Raw genomic sequence first — 27,594 nt, 5'->3', positions numbered from 1 at the left:
ATCCCCTCAGTATGCGTCACTTCCACAGGTAGGCATATGAAGCACTATCTCTATGGGAAAGTCTTTCCATGTACTAGACAACCCATCCACAAATCAGATTGGTTGTTAGATATCCTGGACCTCACTGCTGGCTGGTATTTGTGTTTTTAAGAGTACTCCCCCCTCTTCTTGTGTCCTTGGGCCTTCAGAAGCCTAGCCAGTGGCTTACATGTGTGAATAACCCTTAGGTAACTTTTTGGGAACACTGGACCAGTCATAGCCAAGACACAGCCCATACCCCAGAGTGTGTGGCCCACAGAGGGTGTGATTATCAGGTACCATAGAGACAGAGGATATGCACTAGTCTGGGGTAGGGAACCCCAGGGGGCCTTTGAAGAGTGGGAGCTGTCTGTGTTGGTGTCATAGTTCCTCTCTGCTGTCAAGTGTTTGGAGTCAGACGTGCTACCATTGCGCCACGAGGTCACTTGCTGTCAAGTGTTTGATAGACATCAGTGTGTTCAGGGCCTGGACTTCTGTCTGTGGGAGTCCTGGAACTGCGTGTGTGAAAGTGTGGGATCTGCAAGGCAGACTGCAAATCGGATTTTGCTCAGCAGTGTTACTCTTCCCATAGAATTCAATCCCCAGCCCCCCGTCACTGAGAGGATAGTAAGGGCTATGGGGGGACTTAGTGAGTCGCAGGGTTCAAGGGCCTGTGAACTTCTGAAAGTGAGGGCCACTGGAGTCTAAAATGTCAAGCTAGGCTGGATGACTTCTCAGTGATATATGCTTTCCTATTCCACAGAAGTTCAAGAAATAAAACTGTAAAGTAAACAGGGAAAGTAGTAAAGCAGTCTGGTGGCTGACAGTATTTCATTTGTTCATCAAGTGTTGGAGTACCTGCTATACGCTGGGTGTTATTCTAGATAATGCTATCAGTAAACAAAACAGAAAAACCCTCATTCAGTTTAATTTATATTCAGTGAGGCTGACAGACAGGCAACAAACATCACGTTTAGAAGTGATGAGTTACAGGGGCTTTGGAGCCTGTTTGGGGACAGGAGTGCCTGGCTCAGACTTCATGAAGGGACCATCAAGGTCACACTAATTGAGAGGGGGACCCTGAACAGAGACCTGGAGAAACTGAGGGGCCTGGTCATGGGGATGTTTGAAGGAAGGGTCAGCAGACAGGGCAGGTCCAGAGGCGAAACATGCCAAAGAATTGGGGAACGGCCCCGGAAGGAATGTGAGGGAACACAGGCCATCATGAAGGACTCACAGCAGGACATGGGACCTGAAGGTAAGGGGCCATTCTGGCTTGCATGCTGAGAACAGCCTCTTCTAGGAACAGGCCAACAGGTGGCAACCAGGAGAGCCCTGGGGCGAGTGATCTAAGGTAAGAAGTGATCAGGCAGTCAGGTTTGAGGGGTTTTGAGTGTGCAGCTGAGTCAGTATGCAAGTGGATTGTGTGTGGGTGAGAGAAAAAAGTCAAGGATGATTCCATTTATTTTGGGCCTGAACAATTAGAGCTAGAGTTTTCACCAGTGGACATGGGGAAGACTAAAGGTAGAGACTGGTGGAAGGGAAGGATGGGGATTAAATTTTGGACATACCAAGTTTGAGCTGCCAGTTGGATGTTCACATAGAGGTGTCAGGAGAGGCAGAGGGAAAACAGGGCCTGGAGCTCAGAGAAGAAACTCAGCTAGAGAAATGAAATAGGAGTCATTGGTTGACATACAGATGGGGCATAAAGACAGACCACTTGAGTGAGGTCGTGTGGTGTTGAGGGGAGCAGATAAAGAATAGCAGGAAGTGAGCCTACAGCTCTCCAATGTGGGTTGGGGTAGAGTAAGAAGAAAGTCCAGAAAACAAGGTGTCTGTGCCCAGCGGGTAGAGACAGTCAGCCAGGCAGGGTGCTGCTGAGGGGTTTTGCTGCAAAGAGTAGAAAAATAGGATGGTTATGTAGAGGCCATGGAGTCAAGAAAGAGCATTTCAGGATGGGAGGATAAGCAGGATGTTTGCTAAAGGCAAGCTGTGGAGGGAGAAGCTGATGCCCAAAGAGAGAGGGACAGTTACTGGCCCAGCAGCCTCAGTAGGTAACACATGCTGGCAGGGTCAACACAGGCATTTGCTTCTAATGGCGTCCTTTTCTCAGTGAAGCAGGAGTGAAGTTATCTACACCGTGCAGACAGGGAGTGAGGAGGGTGTGAAATTGTCCTCTGAGGGTGAACCCTGAGGTTTTCAGGCAATAATGTGACGGCAACCAGTCAGACTCAGTTCGGGCATGTCAGGCAGGCTGGAACCAGAGTGAGTAACTGAGAGGGAGCAGGGCTGGCCACCCCAGCCGTGTTTACCCCTACATCAAGCCTGTTTGTCGGTCTGTCAGGATCGGGGCTACTTTGAGGAACTGATCTCTCTGCTGGAGGCGGCCCTGGGCCTGGAGCGGGCCCACATGGGCATGTTCACAGAGCTGGCCATCCTCTACTCCAAATTCAAGCCTCAGAAGATGCCAGAGCACCTGGAGCTCTTCTGGTCCAGAGTCAACATCCCAAAGGTAATCTCTCCCTCTTTGAGGTTCTAGCTGCTATTTGCATGTGTGGCACAAGCCCAGCCCTTGGCCATGGCTGTCCCCACAGGTGCTGAGAGCTGCAGAGCAGGCGCACCTCTGGGCAGAGCTGGTGTTCCTCTATGACAAATACGAAGAGTACGACAATGCCGTCCTTACCATGATCAATCACCCTACTGACGCCTGGAGGGAAGGACAGTTCAAGGATGTCATTGCCAAGGTAAGAGGGTGCCTGAGCACCAGCTCCTGTCTGCTTCTGGCTAGCCTGTCCTAGGGGCGGGCAGAATGAAGGCCAACGTGTGCTCCCTACGGTGTATTGGTATTTGCCTTCATCTTGTGAGTCTCACTGCCCTCTGTGCAGGTGGTGGTGATTCCATAAACACAGAGGGAACAGATGCTTAGGAAGGGTAGTGACTGGCCTAGGCCCCAAAGCTAAGCTACAGGCAGGGCAGGATCTAGGACCACTCTCCCAGCCTCACTCCCACACAGGGTCCTGAACAGCCAAACCCTGGTGTTTGCTCTTCCTTCTTCTCTGTCAGATTGGGACCCACTTCCACACCCCATCTGTACCATTTCCTATTGTATTGTTTCATATTTTCTATCGCCTGGCATATTTTTTCTGCATGTCTCTCCCCTAAAACTGCTAGCCCCAGAGCAGCAGGCGCACCTGTGGAGGTGGAGTCATGAGCCCGGATCTGCTGGCCTCTGGGTCCCTGCTCTTCCTTGGAGCCTCCACCCTCCAGTAGTCTAGTTGGGCTAAACCAGGGTGCTACACTGTTCCACCAGCTGCCAAATACTGTAGGAAGGTGTCAGGTCTGGGTGCAAGCACTGAGCAGGCCTCTGCTGTTTTATTTCCAGGCTCAGAGTGGGCCCAGCTTCCAGTTTTCTCCTTCTCTGTGAGATCTGTGTATTTGAAGGAAGGGGATGAAGCTTTCTGTCATCAGTCTCAGACCTTTTGCCTCGAGTGTCCTTGTTTTATCCCAGTGGCCTTACATGAATAAATTGCCCACAGGTCTCTCCCATTTGCTGTCTGTCAGTGAAAGACAGCATTTTGACTATGTGTCAGTCCTGTTTCTCCTGGTAGGGTTTGATGGGGCAGGCATGGGCTCCTCACCATCTGGGTCAGGAACTTGTCTGCCTTTGTTCCACATATGGCTGCTTAGGGCAGGTGTGGGTGACAGGTGGGGTACCTAGCCAGGTCTCAGCCCCGGAGGTCACACAACGGCAGTGCTGTTCAGTGTGGTGGTATGTGAAATCAGTGGCCTTCTGTACATGTCCCATCCTATACAGGTCTGCAGGTTGCTGATGGAAGGGTAGGCAGATTTCACATTCCTGTGACCCCAGCACACATGAAAAACATGCTAGAAAACCTATACCTGATCAATTCTAGGCGTGCTTTTTTCACATGGAACTCAAATGATATCAGGGTACATTTTTAAAAAATATTTTATTTATTTGACAGAGACACAGTGAGAGAGGGAACACAAGCAGTGGGAGAGGGAAAGGGAGAAGCAGGCTTCCCAGTGAGTAAGGAGCCCAACTCGGGGCTTGATCCCAGGAGCCTGGGATCACGACCTGAGCTGAAGGCAGACACCTAATGACTGAGCCACTCAGGCACCCCTCAGGGTGCATTTTAAAGTTGATGACGTGCCATGGTTGAGGCAGCGGTGCTTTTTGTTTCTTAGCGGTATCTGGAGTGCTATAAGCTGTCCAGGCAGCTGCTATGGCCCATGACCCGAGTGCAGTCTACCTTGATGGTTGTCAGGATCAGAAGATTCTTTTTTTTTTTTTTTAAGATTTTTTTTTTATTTATTTGACAGGCAGAGATCACAAGTAGGCAGAGAGGCAGGCAGAGAGAGAGGAATGGAAGCAGGCTTCCCACTGAGCAGAGAGCCTGATGCGGGGCTCGATCCCAGGACCCTGGGATCATGACCTGAGCTGAAGGCAGAGGCTTTAACCCACTAAGCCACCCAGGCGCCCCAGGATCAGAAAATTCTTGAGGAAAGATGGAAGTCAGCATGACATCTTGGGTCTGAGGTCACATGCTTGCAGACAAGAACACTTTTTTTTTAAGATTTTATTTATTTGAGAGAGAGCGTGTATAAGAGAGCGCAAGCCGGGGAGGAGAAGGGACAGAGAGTAGACTCCCCACTGAGCAGGAAACCCGACATGGAGCTCAATCTCAGGACCCTGGGATCATGACCTGAGCCGAAGGCAGATACTTCACCGACTGAGCCACTCAGGTGCCCTGACAAGACCATATCTTGTGGCAGAACAGTGTTTACACAACTGACAGCTGAGTTCTGTTCTTGGTGCAATGCATTGATGACTGTGCCTCTCTGCCGCGTGAGAGACTTGTCAATTCGAGTTTGGAGGAGAGAGGGGGGTAGAGGACACCAACTGGTGTGGTGGCCTGGCAGGGAGGACATTGTGGGCACATAACAGGAGAGTTTCAGAATCACTTGACCATAGGACTGAGTGGTGGAGGGCCAGGCAGGGGTGACACAGACCTGGTTGCATCTCAGCCATTTGCCATCTCTGTCACTTTGAGCTAGTGTCATCCCTGTGAACTCACTGACCCCATCCATAAAATGGACATGTTTCCTGCATGCCAGGTGATCAGCAACAAGTGCCTGGCTCACAGTAGGTGCTTCTCACAGGTAGCACAGTAAGTGTCAGGACCAGAGCACCCTCACTGGTCACCCTTGAGCTCATGACAGAATCTTTGAGCCTGATTTTCTTCTTCAAAACAGGAATAATGCCCTGTCCCTAGTCCAGGGGCAGCGGGGGCTGTCCTTATTAACTGCACAAATGGGTATGACCTTGTTGGTGCTCCCCTCCGGTGCATGGCTCCAGAAGAGGGTGCCACACAGATGCCAGTGTCCTAGATGGGAGCAGTGGATGCTTCAGAGTGCCACATGTCACCGAACTGGTGTCTCAGCCCAAAACAACACCCACCCAGAGTGGCTGCGCCAGGTCTTGTCCAGCTTCTCAGACACTGTAGTGGGGGAATGGAGCATGGCCAGTTGTGCTTTGCTTTCTGCTGTTTAAGCAGAGGGATGTGGAGCACTCTGGCTATGCTTTAGTGAAGGCTGCAATGACTTGTTCAGAAGGCAGGGACAGTGTGCCCTTTCCCTTCCACCCCACCTTAAATCCCCACTCCCTTTCTGCTTGTTAGACATCTAGTCTGGCTGGAGACCTTTGATTGGATCCAGATACCATTGAGTAAAAGAGCCTGGCTAGAAAATTAGCAGGTTCCAGGGCTCTAATGCAAGTGGATCACTGACAGGGGCAGCACCAGGGACCCCGGGGCCAGTCTAGGTCAGAATCTGTGGTGACAGTGAGTGCTCTGCTCTGAGAGGGGCACATCCAAGTCAGGGGGTGGAGAGGAGGATAAAGTCAGTAACCATCGAGCATACCAGTAATGAGCGGGGCTGTAGATAGTCCTCTTCCATGTGGTCTGCACATGTCACTGGGCCCACATTGTTGCTGGCTCACCTGGACCTAGTGTTGCTAGAAAGCTCCCATGGTGCCCACCCCCTCTGCCCAGCATGACTGAAGTTTCTACACATTGTGTGTACCCTTGGACCTCTGCATGTTCCCTTGGACATGCTGATCACCACAGACCTGGCATACATCCTTTTGGAGGCAGGAAGCACCTTGCTGTCCTCTGAGCACCAGGCCCCACTGTCAGCAGGCTTGGGAGGGTGGCTTTCCTAGGGGCACAGGGTCACCCTGAAGCAACTCAATCCTCTGCATAACAGGGTTCCCAGTATGAACACCATGGTGTCTTGTCTGAGAGCAGTGACACATAATACTATGCATTACAAATTTGCTTACAGCTCAGGCTGAGCTTTGCGGGGAGGCTTGGGGGAATCTTTCTTGGATAAAACCATGTTTTAGTGTTTGGGTTTATCCTGGCCTGTTACCCCTCATTCATTCACTCAACATATATGAGCTGAGCATCAACCCTGCAACAAACAGATAGTAGGGTGAGGCAGGAAACAAAGGTCTGCCTCTTAGATCATTGAGGGGCAAGTGCTGAGGAGAAAAATGTCAGAGGTGGGAAAGGAGGCATGTTGGGAGGGAGAGGGAGCATTTGGTCTTAAAGGGAGCAGTCACAACAACCCTCACTGATAAAGTGCATGTGGCCACAAACTGGAAGGAGTTACGGTGGAGTGTGCTGCATCTGAGACATGTGGGTGGCAGCCTGGGGATTGACAGGGGCCAATCCTGTCTCCACTGTGGCTCTGTCTCGACCCACAGGTTGCCAATGTGGAGCTCTACTATAAAGCCTTGCAGTTCTATTTGGATTACAAACCTCTGCTCATCAATGACCTGTTGCAAGTGCTGACACCCCGACTAGACCACACTCGGACTGTTGGCTTCTTTTCAAAGGTGAGTGACCAGCATCCCAGAGCCAGAGAAGGCTGTGTACGGCCAAGGTCATCTAGGTCATCTGAATGGTAGTTCCTTAGTAAATAGTTTATTTTTATTTTTGTTAAAAGATTTTATGCATTTTGGGGGGCACCTGAGTGGCTCAGTAGGTTAAAGCCTCAGGTCATGATCCCAGGGTCCTAGATCGAGTCCCACATCAGGCTCTCTGCCCAGCGGTGAACCTGCTTCCCCCTCTCTCACTCTGCCTGCCTCTCTGCCTACTTGTGATCTCTTCCTGTCAAATAAATGAATAAAATCTTTAAAATAAAGATTTTACTCATTTTTTAAAAGATTTCATTTATTAGAGAGAGCAAGAGAACACAAACAGGAGGAGCAGCAGAGGGAGAGAGAGAAGCAGACTCTCTGCTGAGCAGAGAACCCAATGTGGGGCTCTAGCCCAGGACCCCAGGATCATGACCTGAGCCAAAGGCAGACACTTAATCCATTGAGCCACCCAGGCGCCCTGTTCCTTAATAAGTAGTTTTTTTAAATTGATCCCTAGAAAATACAAAGATTAAATGTATCAAACTGCTTCAGGTTTCAGATATAGCTTTGTATTTCAGCCAAAATATCCACAGATGAAACGTATTTACTCAGTAACCCAGGCAGTCCTTCACGTGCTCATATGTGTAGGGCATTTCAGTTGTGGGTGTCCAGAAGGAGATGTGGCTGGCTCATCAGTGTGTCACAGGGACCCCAACTCAGTGCCCTGATGACTTGCCTGAGTGCCCTAACCATTCTCTTGACTTGTCAGGCAGGCCAGTTGCCCCTAGTGAAGCCTTACCTACGGTCAGTCCAGAGCCACAACAACAAGAGTGTGAATGAAGCCCTCAACCACCTACTGACGGAAGAGGAGGATTACCAGGTGGGTGTGGGGAAAGGAGCCCTCTTGGAGGGCAGTGGCTTCCCTCTGCCACAGGGTCCCCTGCAGCCAGTGTTGGGCACCCAGGGACTGCAGAGCCCCTCCTCACCCCAGCCCTCTTCTCCAAGGGCTGACCTGGCACAGGAGGGGTTGTAGGCCCCACAGGGTGCCAGAGGTGGGTTGGGAGAGGCCTTGCTGAGACCATGGTGGCAGCAACCGGCAATGAGTAATTCCTGGTTGTCCACTCCACTGTGTCCCTCACCCACGGAACGGCCGGGTCTTCCTAGGGTTTGAGGGCATCTATCGATGCCTATGACAACTTTGACAACATCGCCCTGGCACAGAGGTTGGAGAAGCACCAGCTGATTGAGTTCAGGCGCATTGCAGCTTATCTATACAAGGGCAACAACCGGTGGACCCAGAGTGTGGAGCTCTGCAAGAAGGACCGTCTCTACAAGGTTGGTTCCCAGTGCCCCACCTGCTCATGTGTGCCTCCTGGTGTTTGGGGGGGACAGGTGGTGAGATGGCCACAATCCCCTATCAGGAGATGCTTGTGGTGGGGACACGGAGGATAAAGTTAAGGGGGACGTGTTTGTAGAATGCAGGGTGAAGATTATTATCTGTCATTAACATAGAGCCTCTTCACAGTTATTTAGATCAGAAGACTAGCTTCTGTGGCGCTAAATCTTTCCCAGCAGGCATTTGTGAGTCTCACTCTATCCACACCACGTGTGGCAGCATTCACTTGACACTGACTTTCCTTTCTGTCGATCAATGATATGGGGAACAAAAACACCAACATGAAAATTACATTCATAATACTTGTTCTGCCATTGAGCAGTGGCTCGGTACTGGTCTGGACCTGGATCCAGGCATCTGACAGCCACGGTGGGCTGCTTGGAGAGATCCCAGGCCCTTGAAGGCATTGCCTTCGCTCCACCTGGCCTCAGCATCGCCCCAGTGGGGTAAACTGCACTTGCATGAGAGGGCCATTGTTGCCCTGTGCTGTGTGGCTAAGCTGATTTCCAGGGGTTCCTCATGCCACGAGCCTCTGGGGAGCCTTTTCTCAGGCCATGAGCTTGACCTAAACATGTTACTTCCAGAACTGTCCTTGGTATTCCAGAGTTCCTTTCTAGGATGAAGACAGGCATCTCTCAACAGCACATGGACCAACGCCACAGAACCCTGGACATCAGGAACACGTCAAGCTTCATCCTAACTGTTACCTCCAGTTTGGGATTGTTATGTGACTTGTCCTCCGTTATAGTGGCAGTGCTCATGGTCCTTCCTTGGGTGCTGACAGAGGAACTCTGAGATAATCTGTTGGGGGTACTCAGGCACTGGCACCAGGGGGAGGCAGTGGGGCTGCATGCAACACACCAGTGGGAAACTGCCCCTGACTAGGAGTTCCCAGCTGTCCCCTCCTGCCAGTGTACACACCAGGGTCTTGAGTGCATGGCCTCTCGTCACTCATGCAGTGAGTGAGTGAGCGAGCAGTGCTGTAGGAGCTGCCAGCCGGACATCTGGCCCCTTCTAACCAGCAATTCCACTCGGAGCAACATGTGCCAGGAGGAGAACCCACTAGGACAAAGCCACAGGCAGAAAGTTGTGGGCATACTTTACAGTGCCCCGATTTTCAGTGAGGGTGACTGACCCCCAGGGAATGTTTGGTTGTCACATCTGGAGGAGTGGTGCTACATCTAGTAAGTGGAGGCCAGGGTGGTGGTAGAGAGCCCATGATACACGGGCTATCCCCCACCACACACACACAAGTGTCAGCCAGGCCTTGGCAGCAGAACCAGCCATGCGTTGAAGTCCTGGGAGAGTGGGTCACGGTGTGCCACCTGGAGGGCTTGGTGAGTAGCCACTGCAGGCTTCTAGGACAGTCATAAAGCAATAAGAAGCATGTTTCCAGATTGCAAAGGTTGGTTGTAAAAGCACAGTCGGTGCTTGGCTGTCGGGTAAGCACTTTTAAGGAGCCAGTGGAGTTGGGGGAAGGGTGGTGACTGCATGTGGGAAGCTGGGATTGTTAGAACCAGTGGGGCAGGTGGAGCATGAGGGGATGTGTTAGGACATGGGGAAGTCCAGGCTAGGGGCCCACACATAGGCGTGTGGGTTCATGGACCCCCTCGTGCCCATGACTGAAGGACAGGAGATTGCAGAGGTGTAGTCACAGGCTGGGGACAGTGAAGAACAGGGTGAGAGCTTGGAGCAGACCCTTGGCAAGTGCTGACCAAACCAAGTGGTTTGGGAGGGAGGTTGAGGAATGGGGGACGAGGTAGAGAGGTGCGCCAGTAATGACATGGGTCAGGTATGGTGATAAGAAGTGGGAAGGTGTGGGAAAATCTGAGATTCAAGCTTAGCTTCAGGATGCAGGGAGAGGGCACAGACTGAGAGATCATCTGTGGGGCTCATTCCCCCTGAATCCTCTAGGAAACTGCCATTGGACAGTTGGAGCACAAGGGTTCCGGAAATGTCCACTTTCTGATGATGGCGGTTGATGCTATGAGAGTTCGTGAGACAGTCCCCGGGCCTGTGGAGGAAGAGAAGTGCCCACTTTTGGGTGCACATTAAAGATGAGCCAACCACGGGTGGGCCCTGCTGGACTGGAGGACATGTGGGTAGAGTGCCGAGCAATGATGGTATTGGTGTCAGAGGCCCAGGGAGACCTGAAGGCATCCTGGAGCTGTCACTTAAGCTGCCCCTGACTTTGCCCCCCACCATAAAAAGGCCAGGTGACTTTGTAGGAACAGTGTGGGGATGAGGCAGGACTCAGCAGAGGCAACAAGCAGGTGGGAGAGGATCCTTTCAGGAGCAGGGACAAGAGGGCCCTCCACTGAGCTGGCTTAGAGAACTTTGGGTCCCATGTGGGAGTGTCATGTCGGAAGACTGAGCAGGCAGGGAGCTGGGACTGCCACAGCAGGCAGCGGTTGGTGGGCAAGCAGAATGCCTTTGAGACCCGTTGTGGCTCCCAACTGAGAGGGCTCCCCTGCGGCCTTCAGTCTCGTGTCTGGAAGGGCACTGTGGGAACACCTGCTGCAGAGGCCTGGTGGAGGGTCCAGGAGAGTTTAGGCCATTCCGTTCTCACCATTGTGGCTAGAAAATCGAAATCACTAATTTACTGATGACTACTCACTGGGTGGATATGGTTCTTTATGTTTTAGACAAATATGCAAGTAGTGATTAGGGATTTTTGAGAGGACTTTTTTGTCAGGAAGAACAGGCAGATTTCTGTTTCTTGAGGACTGGTTGTCCCTTGCAGCTGCTGCAAGGATACTGCTGGTTGTTGAGCCGAGCACAGCGACTCTGACCTTTACATCTCGCCCTGCTAGCTCTGTTACCATCCCTCTTCAGCCCTACCCCCGAGCAATCCCATGCACTCCTTTGCATGCCAGTCCAGCTACGAGACCAGAGCCCGTCTCCCAGGGTGCCTGCACCCATGCATGTCACCTCCCTCTGGCATCTCAGCAGGTCTGAGAGCCTGCTGCCAGGAGCACACTTGGTGCCCTCCACAGCCCTCCTGGAACTGATACTCCTTCCTACCGGAGGGCATCTGAGTCACAGAGACCCCTCTGCAGGCGAGGATGGCCTTCACAGAGCCTGGCACTGTTCCGTATCCTTCTGACCCAAAAAGGAACTCAAGGCAGCGCCAGGCAGGGCAGACCTGAGGTGTGCATCTGCCTTGGTTGCAGGACGCTATGCAGCATGCCGCAGAGTCCAGAGATGCCGAGCTGGCTGAGAAGCTGCTGCAGTGGTTCCTGGATGAGGGCAAGCGGGAGTGCTTCGCGGCTTCTCTCTTCACTTGCTACGACCTGCTTCCCCCGGATGTGGTGCTGGAGCTGGCCTGGAGACACAACCTCATGGACCTGGCCATGCCCTACTTCATCCAGGTGATGAGGGAGTACCTTAGCAAAGTAAGTACAGCCTCTGTACTGGCTTCCTGGCTGCCATGTAGCACAGCTGTGACTCTAGCCCAGGTCTGTGGAGGCCCTGAGGTGGCTGGTGGCCTGTGGGAGTCAGCCCAGGTGGCCCAGCCAGCCCTGTCCACCTTGGAGAGTGGCTTAATGCCTTCACAGTTGAGTGGTTTTCTGCCCAGCATTAACGCATTCTAGAAAATCACTTCAGGGAGCTCTGCATAGAAATGAGCACTTCCGGGGCACCTGGGTGGCTCAGTGGGTTGAGCCTCTGCCTTCAGCTCAGGTCATGATCTCAGTGTCCTGGGATCGAGCCGCGCATCGGGCTCTCTGCAAGGCGGTGAGCCTGCTTCCTCCTCTTTCTGCCTGCCTCTCTGCCTGCCTCTCTGCCTACTTGTGATCTCTCTCTCTGTCAAATAAATAAATAAAATCTTAAAAAAGAAATGAGCACTTCCTCTTGCATCAGCTCTCCCACACACTGCTAGGAGACACAACGGGTGAGCTTGCCCGCAGCCAAGGTCTTCTGTGGTGAGAGGACAGCGAGGCACTAGGTGGCAGAGCTCCCCCGCACAGCCCGTGGGCTCCATCCCCATATGGTCAGTTCACCTCTCAATGTGCCTCCGGTGGAGTTCGGGTGCATCTGTTGGCAGACCTGTCGTGGTAACCCCCTTTTGCTGAGCACTTAGTAGGAATGGTAACACCTTGGTAGGTAGGTAGTCATCCCCTCTACAGCTGTAGGCACAGGTTTGGGTCCAAAGCTGATGTGGGCTCAGATGCATATCTCCCTGCCCTTCCAGGCCATACTCATTCTCAGTAAGTTGCTTCTACCACTTGGTGGCCCTAGCCTCCTACTCTGGCTTTCTTTGCCAGTTGATGAGCTGTTTAACAAGGTAGGAGTATCTGATTTTAACTCTCCTTGTGTGGAAGCTCTAGGCATTCCGGTCTGGGGCCTAGTTGAGGCACCATCCAGAGACCCTTGTCACCTAGTCTGGTTTATTTCTAAGGCTGCATAAAAGCTGCCACAGTAGCACCTACTGGCCAATCCAGCCATACACCTAACATTCTTCCAGCCACATGGAGGCCCCACAATGCTAAGAGGCCACTAGGTTGAGGTCTTTTTCAGTGGTGTGAGGGAAGGGAGGGGGCTTTCAGGGGGGTTAGTGCGGGGTTAGGGAGGAAACAAGAAGTGCAGGGGCAGAGGGTATCTGGCACTGCCAGCTTCAGCCTGAGACGGCTTGCTCTTTCTGCCACTTGCAGAGCCTCCTGGGAGCTGCCCAGCCTCTGGCAAGGACTGCCCCATGGGTCATTCAAGACCATCTCCCTGCTACAGGAGGAGAGTCTGCCAGAGTGTGTCCTAGTCCCATTCGCACAGCACATCTGAGCAGGAGGGCTCCCAAGACTCTTCAGGGGATAGGAGAGGGGCAGTCCTGTGGTGATGTGGGCTGATCTCCAGGCTACTAAGTACACAGACTGGTAGGATTTGCAAGAGTCCCGGTTCCTCCACCACAGTGGATGGCAGCTCCCTAAAGGAAGTTTCTGTGCTGTGTGGAGCTTATCTTCAGAAACTGTTCCACTCTTTCTGCTTTTCCCATCCCTAAATTGTCTTAGCCACAGTCTATCTGCTCTGCCCCTACATAAATAAGGCTTGAATCTCTTCCCAGAGTCAAGGTCCATGGGTTAACTTAAGAGGAACTCAAATCACTTGGACCTTCTTTGCCTCAGGGGTTGGGCCCTCTAAGGGACCTCAAGGGCGAGACAGGAGCAGACTCCCTCTCTGTGATGGATGATGGAGCTCATCCTGGTGGCCACATCACCTTGGTCGACACTGCAGCTGCATGGCTACCTCAGAGTGGAGCAGTGTGCTTGGGCTACAGCTGCTTTCCTACTGGAAGGACTTGCTCCCTCGCCCTGGGTCCCCAGATACCTCCCCTAGCCTGGGAGGAAGGCAGGCTGCTGTCCCACATTCCTTCACCAGCACCACACCTCATGCCTGTCATGTTGGGGATAGGGATAAAGGTTTCTTAGGCAGTGGTGGGATGTGGGCTGGGGCCTAACAGACTAGACTGCTGTGAGGTGGAAGGGCCCAGACAAGGAGGCCCCAGGCCCTTCCTCCCTAGAGAACCAGGCCCAGGGCCTCTTGATTCATTTGGGAAGCATGAGGACCATCCCTCTCTCTGAGAAAAACCCACATCCCTGAACCCCCTGGCTCTCGCAGTGGAGGATACAGGCCTCGCTTAGAACTCTGCCTGGGTGGGAGCCAGCTGAAGGAAGAGAGTATGGATTGCAAGTCCTCTGCACTGTCTTGCTCCTTCCTCACCTCAGCTCTGGTCCCAAGGAGGGAAGGGGAAGGGTACACAGGACCAATAACAAGGCTGCTTCTGCTACGGTTCTGGTGCCTGGCCTGCTCTCTCCCAGGCCCGAGTACACACAGGGCACATAATTTTTTCTTCTTTCTGATTCAAGTGCTTGTTTTGGTGGGGGCAGGGGATTCCCAGAAACACAGTTGCTGTCACCTCCGCTAGCTAGCACAGTGCGGTCTGCCCCTCAGGCCTCTGGCACCACCTTGCTCTGTTCCCTCCCCCTCAGTGTGTCTACTCCAGCCCATGGGTACTGCATGGGGTAGCCTATGGTAAAGGCTTGAGGAAGAGCAAGGAGGCAGCCTGTCCTCAGATGGCTGCCACTGCCCCCATTTCTGAAGTGGCTCATCCGCCTTGCCAGGTGGGATGTCCCAGATGTCAAGTGACTGGTCTCCTCAGGAGGGGTGGGCAGCCTGGACTAGCTAGATGTAGGAAGTGTTATGTCGTCCTGGAGGTGCCCCTGTATGCAGAGGAGGGCCCAGCCCTGTGAGCTATAATGCATGTGCACCCTGTAGTCAGCGGCCACAGTCAGTGGCCACTGCTGTGGTGGAACAGCCGTGGGGGGGGGGTTATTAGGGCCCCCTGGGCACTCCATGTCCCCCCAGTTATAGAGGCTTCACCTTCCTGCAGAGCAGGGCAGTAGTCACTGTGGGTATAGTGTCTGCCCTCCAGCCATCCCCACTTGACTTTCCTGGAGGCTGTGCTGCCTCCTGGCCCCACACTCACCTCCTGGCCCAGACTGAACGCAGCCTGTCAGGTGGGTACTCGAGCGCTGGCACCTCTTTGCAGGTAGACAGACTGGATGCTTCGGAGAGCCTGCGCAAGCAAGAGGAGCATGTGGCGGAGCCCGCCCCTCTCTTGTTCGGTAGGTGGCACCCCACTGCCCCTAGCAAGGGGAGTCCTTCCTTGGCTGGGCTTCAGATCAGAGAGGGAATGGGCAGGGTGGGAGACAGGAGAGCCACAATGGCTGCCGGGTATAGAGAAGGTCAGTATCTAAGAATGTTGAGGCGCGGCCATTGTCCTCCCTTTTCTGAGGGTCCCTGCCTTCTGTGAGGGCACCCCTGCCTGCTCCGTGTGCCTAGCCACTGCCCAACTCTGTGCTCCTGCTGTGTGCTGCTCTGCCTGCACTTAGGCAGCGAGGCTGCTGCTGACTTGGACTTGAGAGCCTGCCTGAATGGCCTGGCGGTTGAACAGATTAGGTGGTGTCCTCTGCACCGAAAGGCTGTTGGGTTCTGGAGTGTGTTGCGGTACTAACAAAGGCCTGAGGGTGTGGTGTGAGCACGCAGCATGTCTCCCACCACTGTGTCCTCTTCAGGGTCATTGTGTCCTTCCTACCACCACCATTAATGTCAATCTGGTTTTTTTAGATTTTGATGGGCATGATTGAGACCCAGCCAGTTGAGCTAAGTAAGTGTCCCATTTTGGGACTAGCTTACCCCCTAGCCTGGCCAGCCTCTGTAGCTGGCCCCACAGCAGCAACTCCCACTGTCCTTGTCCCCAGGCCCCACTTCAGTGCCTGAGCTTTGGGTGGTCAGGGCTGGTTTTCGACCCTGCTCCTTGGGCCCCTGGCCACTCGGAGGCAGCAGGAACTCTGCTCACCCTCCTTCTGCTTCTCCCTTTGCAGGCCAGCAGCTGATGCTGACAGCCGGCCCTGGGGCAGGCCCTGCCCCTGCTGGCTTCCCCTATGGATATGCTGCTGCACCTGCCTTCGCCCAGCCTCCTGTGTATGGCTTCAGCGTGTAGTGAGCGCGCAGTGGCAACACACCTCTATGGGGATAACCTCAAGAAGTGTGTCACCCCGAAAGCACAGAGGACCCTGATGGGAGGCAAGGACACCTGGACATTATTTATTTTGGCTGAGGCCCGGTGATGGCTGCCTCTAAGCCATCCCCAAACCAGGGGAGGCCAGGGTGGCCACTGACTGCCCAAGAAGAACAGCTTTGGTGGACTTCTTCCTCCAGGCTCTCTGGCTGGAGCCAGGCATTCCTGGGGAGTTCTGGCAGGGATTCCCGCCCTTGGTGGGTGGGGGCGACGAGCTTTCCCTCCGCACTGGCAGAGCTGCCCCCTCCAGGCCACTTCGCAGACGCAACTGTTAAGGACCTTCTAACCTGGCCCTGAGCCTCCTACCGATCATGAATATTAAAGTCGGTTTATCAAGGCAAAGCTTCCCTGCTTGATGCTGGTGTGGGTAGCAGGGGACAAAAGATTTGCTGGGGCCTCTTTGGGATGTGGGTCCAGGGAGGAAGCTGCCTAGGGGCAGATAGCCACGGTGTATTGGGAATCTTTTCCTGCGTGCTCTGCATGGAGCTCTAAATACCTAGCTGGGAATGGTAGCCGCACAACCCGTTGGGTTTCGGAATGCCAAACCCTCAAACATCAGGGATGGGACTAGCCCCATGTGCCCCATGGGGGAGGGAGTGGTCTGCACATCTCTCCAACCCCGATCTACGGGGCTCCGGTCGCTCAGGCGGACTCCACGACCACGAGAGCCGCTCCTTCCCCAGCCGGATTCTGCCTGATGCCGGGGCGGGTTTTAGAAACTGCACCTTGACCCACAGATCCAGGCCCGGGCACAGCACCGCCTCCCAAGGACCCTGGGCTCGGTCATTGGCTGGGCTATCGGCCCCGCCCCGACGCCTGCCTCGCTTGCCCCGCCCCGGCCTCAGTTTCCCGGCCGGCGCGGGGCGGGCCGGGGGCGGGGCCCGCCTCGGACCACGCGGGGCGGAGCCCGGGAGCTGACGCGACCGCCCCGCCCCCCCCGGGCCATAACCGGCCGCCGCCGCCGCCGCCGCCGTCGCAGCGGACCGAGCGCGGAGAGCAGGAGGCTCGGACCCGAGGTCGACGCCGGGCGCCCCGCCTCCTCGCCTGCCATGGCCGCTCCCCGCGCTCTGGCGGCCGCCGCGCCCGCGTCCGGAAAGGCCAAGCTGACGCACCCGGGGAAGGCGATCCTGGCAGGTGGGCCCCTCCGGGACATGGACCCCCGGTCTGCCCCCTCCGTTGGCCCCACTGCGCTTCCGTGTGGGCCCGGGACGCCGAGGCCCCGCCCCACTTCCGGGTCGGACCGGGGGGCGCGGCCCTGGTCCCTAGCCAGCGCGTGGGGGATCGCCCGGCTCGTAGCCCCTCCGCGCCTAGCCAGGACTACGTGGGCGGGGCAGGGGAAGCTGCCCGGCCTCCCCTACACCAATGGAGTGGGACAAAGTCCGGGGCGGGGGAGGGGCCGGTGCACCAGCGGCGGCCGGCGGAACAACCCGGCCGCGGGGCGGTGGTCTCAGGGTCCCGGTCCCTGGTCCCCTCAGGCGGCCTGGCGGGCGGCATCGAAATTTGCATCACCTTCCCCACCGAGTACGTGAAGACACAGTTGCAGCTGGACGAGCGCTCACACCCTCCGCGGTACCGAGGCATTGGTGAGTAGGGGGCTGCCCTTGGCGGGGCGGCTCGCCATAGAGACGGCCGGCACCCAGGGGACACGGCCGGACCCTGCGCTCGGGGAGCAGCCTTGGCGGGCTGCGGGGAACTGCGCGGGGGGCGGGTCTCTAGGGCGGCTGGGGTCGCTGAACACCCCCTCATCCAGGGGACTGCGTGCGGCAGACGGTCCGCAGCCATGGCGTCCTGGGCCTGTACCGAGGCCTCAGCTCCCTGCTCTACGGCTCCATCCCTAAAGCGGCAGTCAGGTGAGGTGGGCTTGGGTGGGTGGCCGCGGGAGGGAATCCCCGGGGGCTGCAGCCCCTCTCACCCCACTGCCTGGCTTTCCCAGGTTCGGGATGTTTGAGTTCCTCAGCAACCACATGCGAGATCCCCAGGGACGCCTGGACAGCACTCGGGGACTGCTGTGTGGCCTGGGTGCTGGCGTGGCAGAAGCGGTGGTCGTCGTGTGCCCCATGGAGACCATAAAGGTGGGGAAGATCCAGTTGGGGGAGGCTGTGCAGAGGGGTGCTAGGGTGGCTGGGGTCATCCTGCTTTTGTGCTCCATGGAGACCAGGGAGATGGAGAGGGTCCTGCTGGAACAGGACAGGGTGTGCAGGGGGAACTGCCTGGGGGGCTGGGCACAGGAAGTGTGCAGAAAGGACCTCCTTTGGAGACTGGACTCTGTCCTAAAGGCATGGGACAACTGACTGTTGGGGTTTTTTTAAAAAACCCTTTTATAAACAGAAAATATAAGATAACATGTTCCTTGCCTAAGCTGTGGGAAATAACTAGCAAACATAACTGCAGCGACTCTTTGGTAAGGCCAGCCCTCTTGCTTGCTGGGGCCTTGTGTCTCATGGTGGCCTTGAGTAGCCCTGTTTCCAGGTGAAGAGCTGCATCTCCAACCCTGATCTGATCTTTGTGAGCCCTGGGGCTGGAAGCCAAAGGGCCAAGTGCCCTTCCAGGGGCACCCTGGGAGCTAGGGCCTTTGCGTTCCTTTCACAGGTGAAGTTCATCCATGACCAGACCTCCCCCAACCCCAAGTATAGAGGATTCTTCCACGGGGTCAGAGAGATTGTGCGAGAACAAGGTAAGCCATAATACTTCCTTCTAAGGTAGGGCCAGGGACCTAGGCCAGGCTGGCCTGAACTTCCGCTTCCTGCTTTGGTGCTCTGGTGTGCCACTTGCCCTGCTCGCCATTCCCCAGCTGAGGCCTGGAAGGCAACAGTATGACTCCCATGCCTGCTGACTCCCCAGGGCTGAAGGGGACCTACCAGGGCCTCACAGCCACGGTACTGAAGCAGGGATCTAACCAGGCCATCCGCTTCTTCGTCATGACCTCCCTGAGAAACTGGTACAGGGGTATGTATCTGTTGGGTCTGCAGCCCCAAGACCCTACCTCCAACCACTCTGGCAGTCTTCCCTGCCAGGACCTGGCCTCCTGGGGCCCCCACATCCTAGGCTCTGGTCCATGCTCCTCCCCAGCCCTGAAGAGCCCTCCCCTTTGCCTTCCCATCATTTTCTGATTGCAACTCCCACCCACATCCAGGGGACAACCCCAACAAGCCCATGAACCCACTGATCACTGGAGTGTTTGGAGCTGTCGCTGGTGCAGCCAGTGTCTTCGGGAACACTCCTCTGGATGTGATCAAGACCCGGATGCAGGTGGGGCTGGGGCCAGGAAGGGGGTAGGAAGTCTGTGACAGGGGCTAGCTGCTGAACCCTGTGGCATGATGCTGTCCTGCAGGGCTTGGAGGCGCACAAATACCAGAATACGTGGGACTGTGGCTTGCAGATCCTGAGGAATGAGGGGCTCAAGGCGTGAGTGGGGGAGGGGCAGGGCTGTGGTCCCCACCCTAGGCCCTCCCTAGCCTTCTACCTGGGCCTCACCCCATACCCACCGCCAGCCCCAGGCTATCCCTCAGTGAGCCCTTACCTTTAGGTTCCTGTCCTCTGTTCCTCCGATCCCTGGACCCACTCTCACTGTCCAAGGACACTGTTCTTCATCTGCCTTCTCTCCTCCTACCTCTCCCCCCCCAACCCCAGATTCTACAAGGGCACCATCCCCCGCCTGGGCCGGGTCTGCCTGGATGTGGCCATCGTATTTGTCATCTACGATGAAGTGGTGAAGCTACTCAACAAAGTGTGGAAGACAGACTGAGTCCCCGAGGGGTTCTGCATGGGGGTTGCTCCCAGGTGCCTCCAGACCAGTCCCCACTGCCCTCTTCTCATGATTCCAGTGCAGTCGTGCCAAAAGGCCCCTTTTCCCTGTCCTTGCACTCCATGGCCTGGGTCTGTCCCCTGTAGCCATTGAGTCCACATGTCCCTTAGTGCCGTGTGTCCCGTGGTGTGTGACACCACCATTGTGTCCATGTGTCCGGCCAAGGCTGGGTGTCCCTCTGGCCTGTGAATCTGTGCCCACTTGTCCATGTGCTTACTCATGAGCCGTGTGCCTGTGTTTCATGTTCCGTGTCATGTGACCTTGTGCCCCACTTCCCGGGGTGCCCATGTGGCTTGGGTCCACGGCCCTGTAGCCATGGCCCGGTCCCAGCCCGGTGCCTTCCACCCTGGGCAGCAGGGGCACTGGCCCCGGCCTACCACAGCTGCCTCCGGGCCTCAGCCTGGCCTCACCGCATTCCAGGGGCTACGTGCCCCCTGCTTCTCCCGCCACTGGCCTTAACTGGCCCTTGGGCCCTCCCTCCGCCCGGGACAGGGTGGCACCCGCCACTCTCAGGACCACCCTCCCATGGCAGAATAAACCGGATCCTGTCGCAGTCTCCTGTCCCTGTGTGGGCCCATGTGTGAGTGTATAATGAGTGTCCATGCCTCTGCAAAGAGTAGGCCCACCCCCTCACCAGAGGATACTGGCAGGGGAATGAGGAAGCAGAGCACTAAGCAGGCTGGTGGGTGAGCCAGCTGTGACCACAGCATCAGCCCCCAAAAGGCCTGGCACCATTACACCAAGGAACATCTGGACTTTGTCCAGGCCATGCTCTTATCCTGTGAGCAAGATTCTGCAGGGTCAGCTGGTGGACATGCTTTCAGGGTCACCTGGCAGGCAGCACTGAGTGGACAAAGTGTAGAACTGCCCCATCCCAGGAGTTGGGCCTGGGAGACAGTGCTCCAGAGCCTTGACTGACCCTCCGCCTATGGCCCAGCTTAACTTCTTACTCCTCACAGTTTCTCTGTGGTCTAATATGGGGAAGGGCTGTGGGGCATCCAATTTCTGAGGCTCTGAGCAGGGGCCCTTTGCTCCCTCCTTTACCCTGGTCGAGAGGCAGCTTTCCTGCTAGACAGGGTAGAAGTGCCTGTTTGCCCCCCCCCCCCCCGCCCAGATCAGGAGCTGGGAACCACAACCTGGGCCAAAGTGGAAGAGTCCTGAGAGCAGGATGGGATAAACCAGGCCCCTGGCTGAGCGGGGGCAGAAGGCACTTTGCTGTCCAAGTGATCCATGGGTAAGAGTCATGCAAGGGTTTGGCTCAGATTGGGAAATAACTTGCCAACAGAAGCCTTCCAGTAAGCAGGTCTGGTCCCTAAAAGCTGGTCCTTTTAGGGGAGATTGCCTTACCAGTGCAAGCTCCCACAACATCCAGATCTGGGGCATTTAGGGATCAGGGGCAGATCTGAGTGACAATTGTGAGCTTAGGGGTACAAGGAAAATGCTCTTGAAGGACTGGGCAGTGCACACTCACTGCTCTTGGGAGGTAACCAGTCTTAGTCACAACTGAGGAGAGAGGGCCCCACAGCAAAGCTTGCCTGCCCGCAGGGGCCAGGGGCTGTCTCCCACACACACATTCCACAGCTTGCAGGCCCAGACACAGGCCACTGGCTCTGGGCCTCACGAGCTTCACTGTGGTGACAGGCATTGCTGGCCCATGGCACAGGCCACTGAGACTAGGGAAGAAGAGAGCATCTGTGGTCAGTGGTGGGGAACAGAACCCTGGCTTCTCATTTGTTCACTGTATGACCTTGAACCAGTCACCTAGCATCAGTTTCTCAATCTGCGAAATGGTGACAGAAGAACACAGCCCATCCATATAAAGTGCTTAGAACAGGAAGCCTTTCTATGCATAGCTTTTTTCTTTGGGTTGCAGGTTATTTACAGTCTGCCAGAGTTCCAGGTAATTCCTAGAGCAGGCAAAGCCCCACAGCTGACCCCTGAGGGGAATCAATGCCCCCGCCCATACTGACCTCCAGGAATGGTAACCATTCACTGACTACACACCAGCAACCCAGAAGCCTGTCCCCTTCACCCTTCACTGGGAGGATGGGGCTGAAGCTGCACTGGTCTGAGAGTAGGACATGAGGATCCCCCACCCAGGAGCAACCTATTCCCCATTCTCTCTCCAGGGGGGTCAGGAGCCCTACCATAGCCCAGGTCCCCTTTCCTGTGCCTCACAGCAGGGTGTGGACAGCAGTTAGCCCAGCCACAAAAGACTGAGCTGGATTGAGTCCCCAGGGGCTATGGTTAGAGAAAAGCCACCCACTCTGGTGGAGGTAACCCCACCCCCTTCACACATTACTTGAATTAGTAGGCAGCCTCAGATCTTGGAGCTGAGACCCTGAGGGAAGGGGACCAAGAGGGGGGTGGTATCCTGTGTGCCGTAAAGGGCTTGTGGTGTCCAGGCAGAGGGAAGGTCAACAAGGCTGGCGGGAAGTGAGCAGGCAGAGACCTGGAGGGAGGGAACCCAAAGGCTGTGGAGAGGAGGACGATGGCAGGAGACCCTTGCCCTTGTGGCAGTGGTGGAGACATAGTGGCAGAGGTGTGTGCATATCTTCAAGGACTTGGGAGGTAGAATAGACTCAACTTCCAGCCTGGTCCACCACAAACCTGGACACGACCAGTGGGTGAATCTGCATATTCAGATTCACCCAGGAGGGTGGAGATTCCACGTCACCATATCCGGAACCTCTGTGCTGGGCTGGAAGCCACAGCTAGCCTGCACTCAGCCTCAGGCAGCCTTCACCATCTAGCATGGCCTTGAGCCTAGAATCCTAACGTAATATAGCCAAAAGGGACAATGGCCTCAGAGACAGGGCAAGGGAGCAGAGGGTGAGGTGGTGGCTACTCCCGGGGCAGGGCTTGGCCAGCTTCCAGCCCTGTCATCACTGCTGTGGGGCTGAAGATGGGGGTCCTACTCTCCCTTGGGCAGAGGCCTCAAGCAGCTGTCCTCCAGCTCCAGTTTCCTTGAACCCACCCCCTGCCCCTGCCACTACTGTATGGGCATCCCCTGGATTTTTCCATGTCCTTGTGTAGGTGATGAATGCCAGTCAAAGCTTAGTACACCAAAAACAAACAAACAAACAAACAAAAAAAAACAGTCACTCCTGACAAATGGGTCTGTCTCCTTTTACCCAACAAAGAGAATTCTGTTTTTCGGGTTGTGCCCTTAGCCTTTATAGCAAACAGAATCTCAGTTGAGGATGCCAGAGTATTTTCCTTTCTTTTTACTTCCTGCAAGTTTTCAGATTCCCTGGAGAAGGGTCTTTAGTAAGGGGCACAGAATCACAGGGTCTAGAGGAGTTCCTGCCCCATCAAGATCTGGGAAGAGGACTGGACACCCCAGGGACAAGGACAGAGATGCACGCACAGTGAATAGCTGGCCTGAAAGGACAACTGGGGGGCCACAGACAACACTCAGGATCATGGGTGAACTGGACCTAGGCCAACGATGTGGGGTGAATCATGGAAAACAAGGTGCTCCCTGTTGTGTGGTCTGGTATCTCCCCTCCTTCCACACCCACCTCCCTAAGGGCAAACTCCCCTTCTCTCCTGCCCCCACTCAGTTTAGGTCAAACCCTGACCCTCTCCATCTGTTGTCACTTTTGACTCCTGGCAGGCCACGCCCACCTCCCACTTAACTCCTCCGCGGACTAGGCCTGACCTAGGAGGCTCCGCTGCTGGCAGGGTGGCCATCTCCTGACGCGACCTCATGGGATAAACTAACTCACTCCCTTGGCTCCTAAGCAGCGCTCAGATTTCTACAGCGGCCTGCCGCTCAGGCCCTGGCCGAAAAGCACTGAAAACGCTGGGGTCTTGGGCAGTTTCACCACTCTGACGGGATCGGTGCGGCTGAAGCTCTCCGGCCAGCCTGTTTATCCGCCCCTGGGTGCCCCACACAGGCTGACCGAAATCCGCAGCGCCCTCCCCACCCGCGCTGCCCAACAGCCTGACGAAGAACGCCCAGCGCCGGTTGTCTGGAAGACTGCCCCCAGGGCGGTGATGGGGGCAAGGTAAATAAACTGCCCGCGATTGTGACCTGGAGGCTGATCAGAACACGTCATGGGAAAGATGCTGCGCTTGCCAGGGCCGAGAGACGAAGGGTCCACCCTCATGGTCACCCGTTTGCGCCCCCAGGCTGTCCGCTAAAGGTCACAGACCACCAGGGCCTCTCTCAGCACTTGCCATTGGAGGTCCGGGGACGCGGGCCTATGGGCGCAGAAAGCACCCAGGGGGCTTCCCGGGTCCATCCGTGAAGAAGGAGCCAGATTTTCCCGGCCTTGGGGACACGCAGGGAGAGCAGGGTACGAAGTGGGCAAGCTGCCCACGCCTGAGAGGTAACGGCAGCTCCCAGAGGTGGGGACACGCGCCTAGACATCGGGGGCGGCTCGTACTGATGACGTCACGTGCGCGCTCCCGGGCGGCATAGGTTTGCTCCCGCGCCTTGGTCTGTGGGTCTGGGGTGCCGTTAGGCGGGTCGCGGCCACCAGTCCCCGGCCCTCGTATTTCACCGCCAGTGGCCGACCTCGCCTGCAGGCCCCCACCACTCGGCGTGCGGCCAACCCAACCACCGTCTCCACTCTCCCAAGTCTGAGGCGGACGCTGCCAGCAGCCTCTCCGGACTCGCCGGCCCGAGGGAACACCCCCCTCCCCCGAGCCCGGCCTGCTGTTGGCTGTTTCCCTGGCTTGGACCTCTCCCGCGCTCTGCCTCACCCCCGGACGGGCAGCACGCGCTGTTCCTCGTCCTCGAACACTCTTCCTCACCCCCGACCTCTACCTTGTGATTCACACTGTTCTCCGGCCCTGCCTAACCTATGTACAGGTAGAGGGACTGCTCCCCTTTTCCAGCACAAACCCCCTCACCTGGTTACCTTCCTGTGTACTCAGACCCGAGCTCGGGGGCGGGGGGCGGTGGTAGTTGCGGGGAGCAGAGCCTGGGCCTGAGCCTCACCCGTGTCCACTGCACAGAGCCTGGGCTCCGGAGATGTTTGCCAAGTGAAGGAAGGACTTTGGATTGTGTCTTTTCCTCCTCCTGCAGATTTTTACTTCAGTAACCCCAACCTCAGCCTTGAGAAAGCAGATAGGGTCGCGGGATGGGACCAAAGGGGCTCCACCAGCCTCTCCACTGCTCCCCCCCACCACCACCCCCCACCCCACCACCCCACCTCCACCCCCCGCCTTCCGGTCCTGCCTGCCTGCCTGGCCAGCTTCCTTCCAGCTGTGGTTCATGTAAGGTGTAGTGGCCTTGCTACATCCCTGTGGAAGAGGAGCCCTAGGTGGTGCAGAGACACCCCTCTGAGTCTCCCACTCCAGGGGCCTGTCATTAGCAAGCCAGGAAGAGGCTTAGGGGCTGGGGGTGTCCCTACAGAAGGCAGCAGTGAGCACAGGCTGCACAACTGGACAGCAATGCCTCCTGGCTGGACCTTTACCCTCAGCCGGCCCTGTTTCCCAGATGGGAAAACCCGGCAGAGACAAATGACCCATCTAGGACTATGAAGGCCCCTGCCTGCACAGCCCCACTGTGCCTCAGAGAGGGAGCAAGGGCTGGAGATAAGCGGGGCGGGGGGGGGGGGGGGCATCACATCGGTCCTGACTGAACAGAGCAGCAAATGTGCCCCTTCGCGGTCCAGACCCTTAAAAGGGACTCCAAGGGAAAGATGGGTGGCCTATAAGTGGTGGCTCCTTGCCAATCTCCATTAGCATCCCCCAGCCTGTGACCTGCTTCCTGGTCATGATAGGGATGGCCTGTGCTTTACTGAGGAAGCCGAGTTCAGTGGGGAAGCTGATGCCCAGGGCTCCGAGGGGTGATCAAGACCAGAGGTGGAATTGGAGGAGGATGAGATGGGGAGGACAGACGAGAAGAATGTCCACAAGGATGGGCAGGGACTGTGTTCCCCAATCTCCAAAAAAAAGGCTGGCAAAGGTGGAGGATAGAGCCAAGAGCCTGGCTCCTTTCATACCTAGCAGGCCAGGTCCATGCACCAGCCCTTTGGCCTGATGAAACGGGATGTGCGTGGACCAGGCTTGGTCCAGTCAGCTGGGGAAACCGAGACCAGCCTCGGGGCCACTGGGGCCAGAGGTGTCCTCCACCGCTTGCGCACTCCCTGCTGACAATTGAGCAGCCAAAGCAGATTAACCCGGGTGCTAATCCCCCCTAATGGCTTCAGAATCCCCGGCGCTGAGCAGCTAAGCCGGCCTTTCTCCGCAGCCGTGGCCGGGCCCTCCCCGGCAGCTTCAGCCCAGCGACCGAGCCGATACTATCTCAGACCGGCCGGACCGCGGGTCCTGCGCTAATCCCCGGTGCTCGCTTTCTTCCCCGTCCCGCTCAAGATCGGGCGATTGGCGTTTGATTATGGCTGCTATCGAGGGCCTCTTTGTGCTATCGGCCCCAAATCCCCTAATTCCGTGATAAAGGAGGCATTAGCGCCGTTTGCTGCAGAGAAAGGCACCGGGATGAAAGAAAGCAATCAGGGGAATCCTGATGGCCTCGACTGCCGGGCCTGGGAGGGAGGCAAGAAAGGGGGTCCGGGAAGAGGAGGGGATGTAGGAGGAGGGGCTGGAGAAAGAAGGAGGGGGTGCTGCTCAAGGGGCCTGACTCCCTACCTCCATCCTGAGTCTGCCTTCTGCAGCCCTGAACTGTGCTGAGGACCTCCTCCCCACTTCCACCCTAGCTGCCATCTTTGCTGGATGCTGAGGAACCACAGGCACCCCGCCCCCTCTGGATCCATCTTTGCACTTGCTGAGACCTAGTCCCCAAACCCGCCCTGGATCTTGCTGGGTCTGCCTTGCACTCCAGTCTGACTGTCCAAAGCCAATGATCTCTTAGGGTTCATCGGCAGATCCATTCTGTCCATGACCCTTGATGCTCCTCCAACCTCTCCCAATCCCCAGAGGCCCTGCTCCACCCAACCCCATCTGTCCCTCTCTTTTGATACTGACCAGCTTTGACCAGTCCTGGAAGCAGCCAGGTCTGCTCTTCTGAATGGGAAACAGATGGGAGGGCATCCGGTGTTGACTAGGGTTGTTGACGAAGTAGGTGCAGAGGAAGGCACCCTGAGATCTCCAGTGTTGCAGTGGACTGAGTCAGAAGGGCCCCTCTGCAAAGGCCACAATGAGCCCCAGGACGGGGCCAAGATGAGCCAGGCTGGCTGTGCCCTGGGCTTGTTGGAGGGGCTGACCAGGAGTGTGGGCAGCAGGAGAGCAGGCAGAGGCCAACAGGGTAGATGGACAGAAGGGGCAGAGTCCGGGGGCTGGAGGACCACAGAGACAAGGGGACTAATCCTCAGGATCCTCTTATCCTGCGAATTTGAACCGGAGGAACACTCTGATTGGATTTGTGTTTCCAGGATCACTGCTGTCTCTGTGGGCAGGCTCACTCCCTTGGAGGCTTGGAGGTTTGGATGGCTCTGTGGCAGGTGCGAACTTGACAAGGCACGCAGGTCAGTGGGTGGGCCACTAAACCTGAATGGACAGGTGTGCATTTATCAAGGTGAACAAGAGTCTAGGTGTGCATTTATCCAGGTGGCTAGTAGAAAAGTGGGCCATTTACCAAGAGAGACAAGTAGATGGATGAATGTGCAGCCCTGGGAAACAAGCATCATGAAGGCCACTGGGGCTCTGTTCAGATCCCCTCTGTGGCCAACCCACCTATCCTGTTTTTGAGTGTTGGCAGCTAATGGAGCACAGCTGCCTCCATCTTGGTGAAGGAGGCTCCCATACTCCCTCTGCTTGGGGCAGAGCTCAGCCAAGGACTGGCCCCCATTGGGTACAAAAAGCCCCTCTTTATTTTGCCTCAAGGCAGTTCAGATCTGTGAAGCCACCAGGGCTTCCATATGGGATTATAGGAAACTGACTCC

At 56.1% G+C, this 27,594-nt stretch overlaps 2 protein-coding genes across 2 annotated transcripts in view; both read left to right on the top strand.

Annotated features, from left to right (window-relative positions):
• Positions 1-16,289, top strand: part of CLTCL1 (clathrin heavy chain like 1) — a 98,205-nt gene extending 81,916 nt beyond the window's left edge. Inside the window, exons 25-32 of the mRNA XM_059408055.1 lie at positions 2,363-2,530; positions 2,613-2,762; positions 6,809-6,940; positions 7,734-7,844; positions 8,129-8,299; positions 11,534-11,755; positions 14,902-14,977; positions 15,737-16,289. Of these exons, the coding sequence (XP_059264038.1) occupies positions 2,363-2,530; positions 2,613-2,762; positions 6,809-6,940; positions 7,734-7,844; positions 8,129-8,299; positions 11,534-11,755; positions 14,902-14,977; positions 15,737-15,855 (1,149 nt within the window). The 3' untranslated portion in view covers positions 15,856-16,289. The remainder of the gene's footprint in view (positions 1-2,362; positions 2,531-2,612; positions 2,763-6,808; positions 6,941-7,733; positions 7,845-8,128; positions 8,300-11,533; positions 11,756-14,901; positions 14,978-15,736) is intronic.
• Positions 16,290-16,659: 370 nt separating this feature from the next.
• SLC25A1 (solute carrier family 25 member 1) lies at positions 16,660-20,291 on the top strand. The gene is made up of 9 exons (XM_059409054.1): positions 16,660-17,067; positions 17,409-17,516; positions 17,684-17,783; positions 17,867-18,005; positions 18,523-18,607; positions 18,775-18,879; positions 19,067-19,182; positions 19,265-19,338; positions 19,564-20,291. The coding sequence occupies exons 1-9, from the start codon at positions 16,983-16,985 to the stop codon at positions 19,676-19,678; spliced, it is 927 nt and encodes a 308-aa protein (XP_059265037.1). The 5' UTR covers positions 16,660-16,982; the 3' UTR covers positions 19,679-20,291.
• Positions 20,292-27,594: the final 7,303 nt, after the last annotated feature.

The sequence above is a fragment of the Mustela nigripes genome, chromosome 8, assembly GCF_022355385.1.
Source record: "Mustela nigripes isolate SB6536 chromosome 8, MUSNIG.SB6536, whole genome shotgun sequence".
NCBI lineage: Eukaryota > Metazoa > Chordata > Mammalia > Carnivora > Mustelidae > Mustela > Mustela nigripes.
This window is presented reverse-complemented; position numbering and strand designations above follow the sequence as displayed.

What these genes read in the sequence shown, in the direction of transcription:
- SLC25A1 (XM_059409054.1), top strand. Translation starts at nt 16,983, where the DNA reads ATGGCCGCTCCCCGCGCTCTGGCGGCCGCCGCGCCCGCGTCCGGAAAG. An exon ending in ATCCCTAAAGCGGCAGTCAG is followed by an intron (nt 17,784 to 17,866) that starts GTGAGGTGGGCT and finishes TGGCTTTCCCAG; the next exon opens with GTTCGGGATGTTTGAGTTCC. An exon ending in CCTGAGAAACTGGTACAGGG is followed by an intron (nt 18,880 to 19,066) that starts GTATGTATCTGT and finishes ACCCACATCCAG; the next exon opens with GGGACAACCCCAACAAGCCC.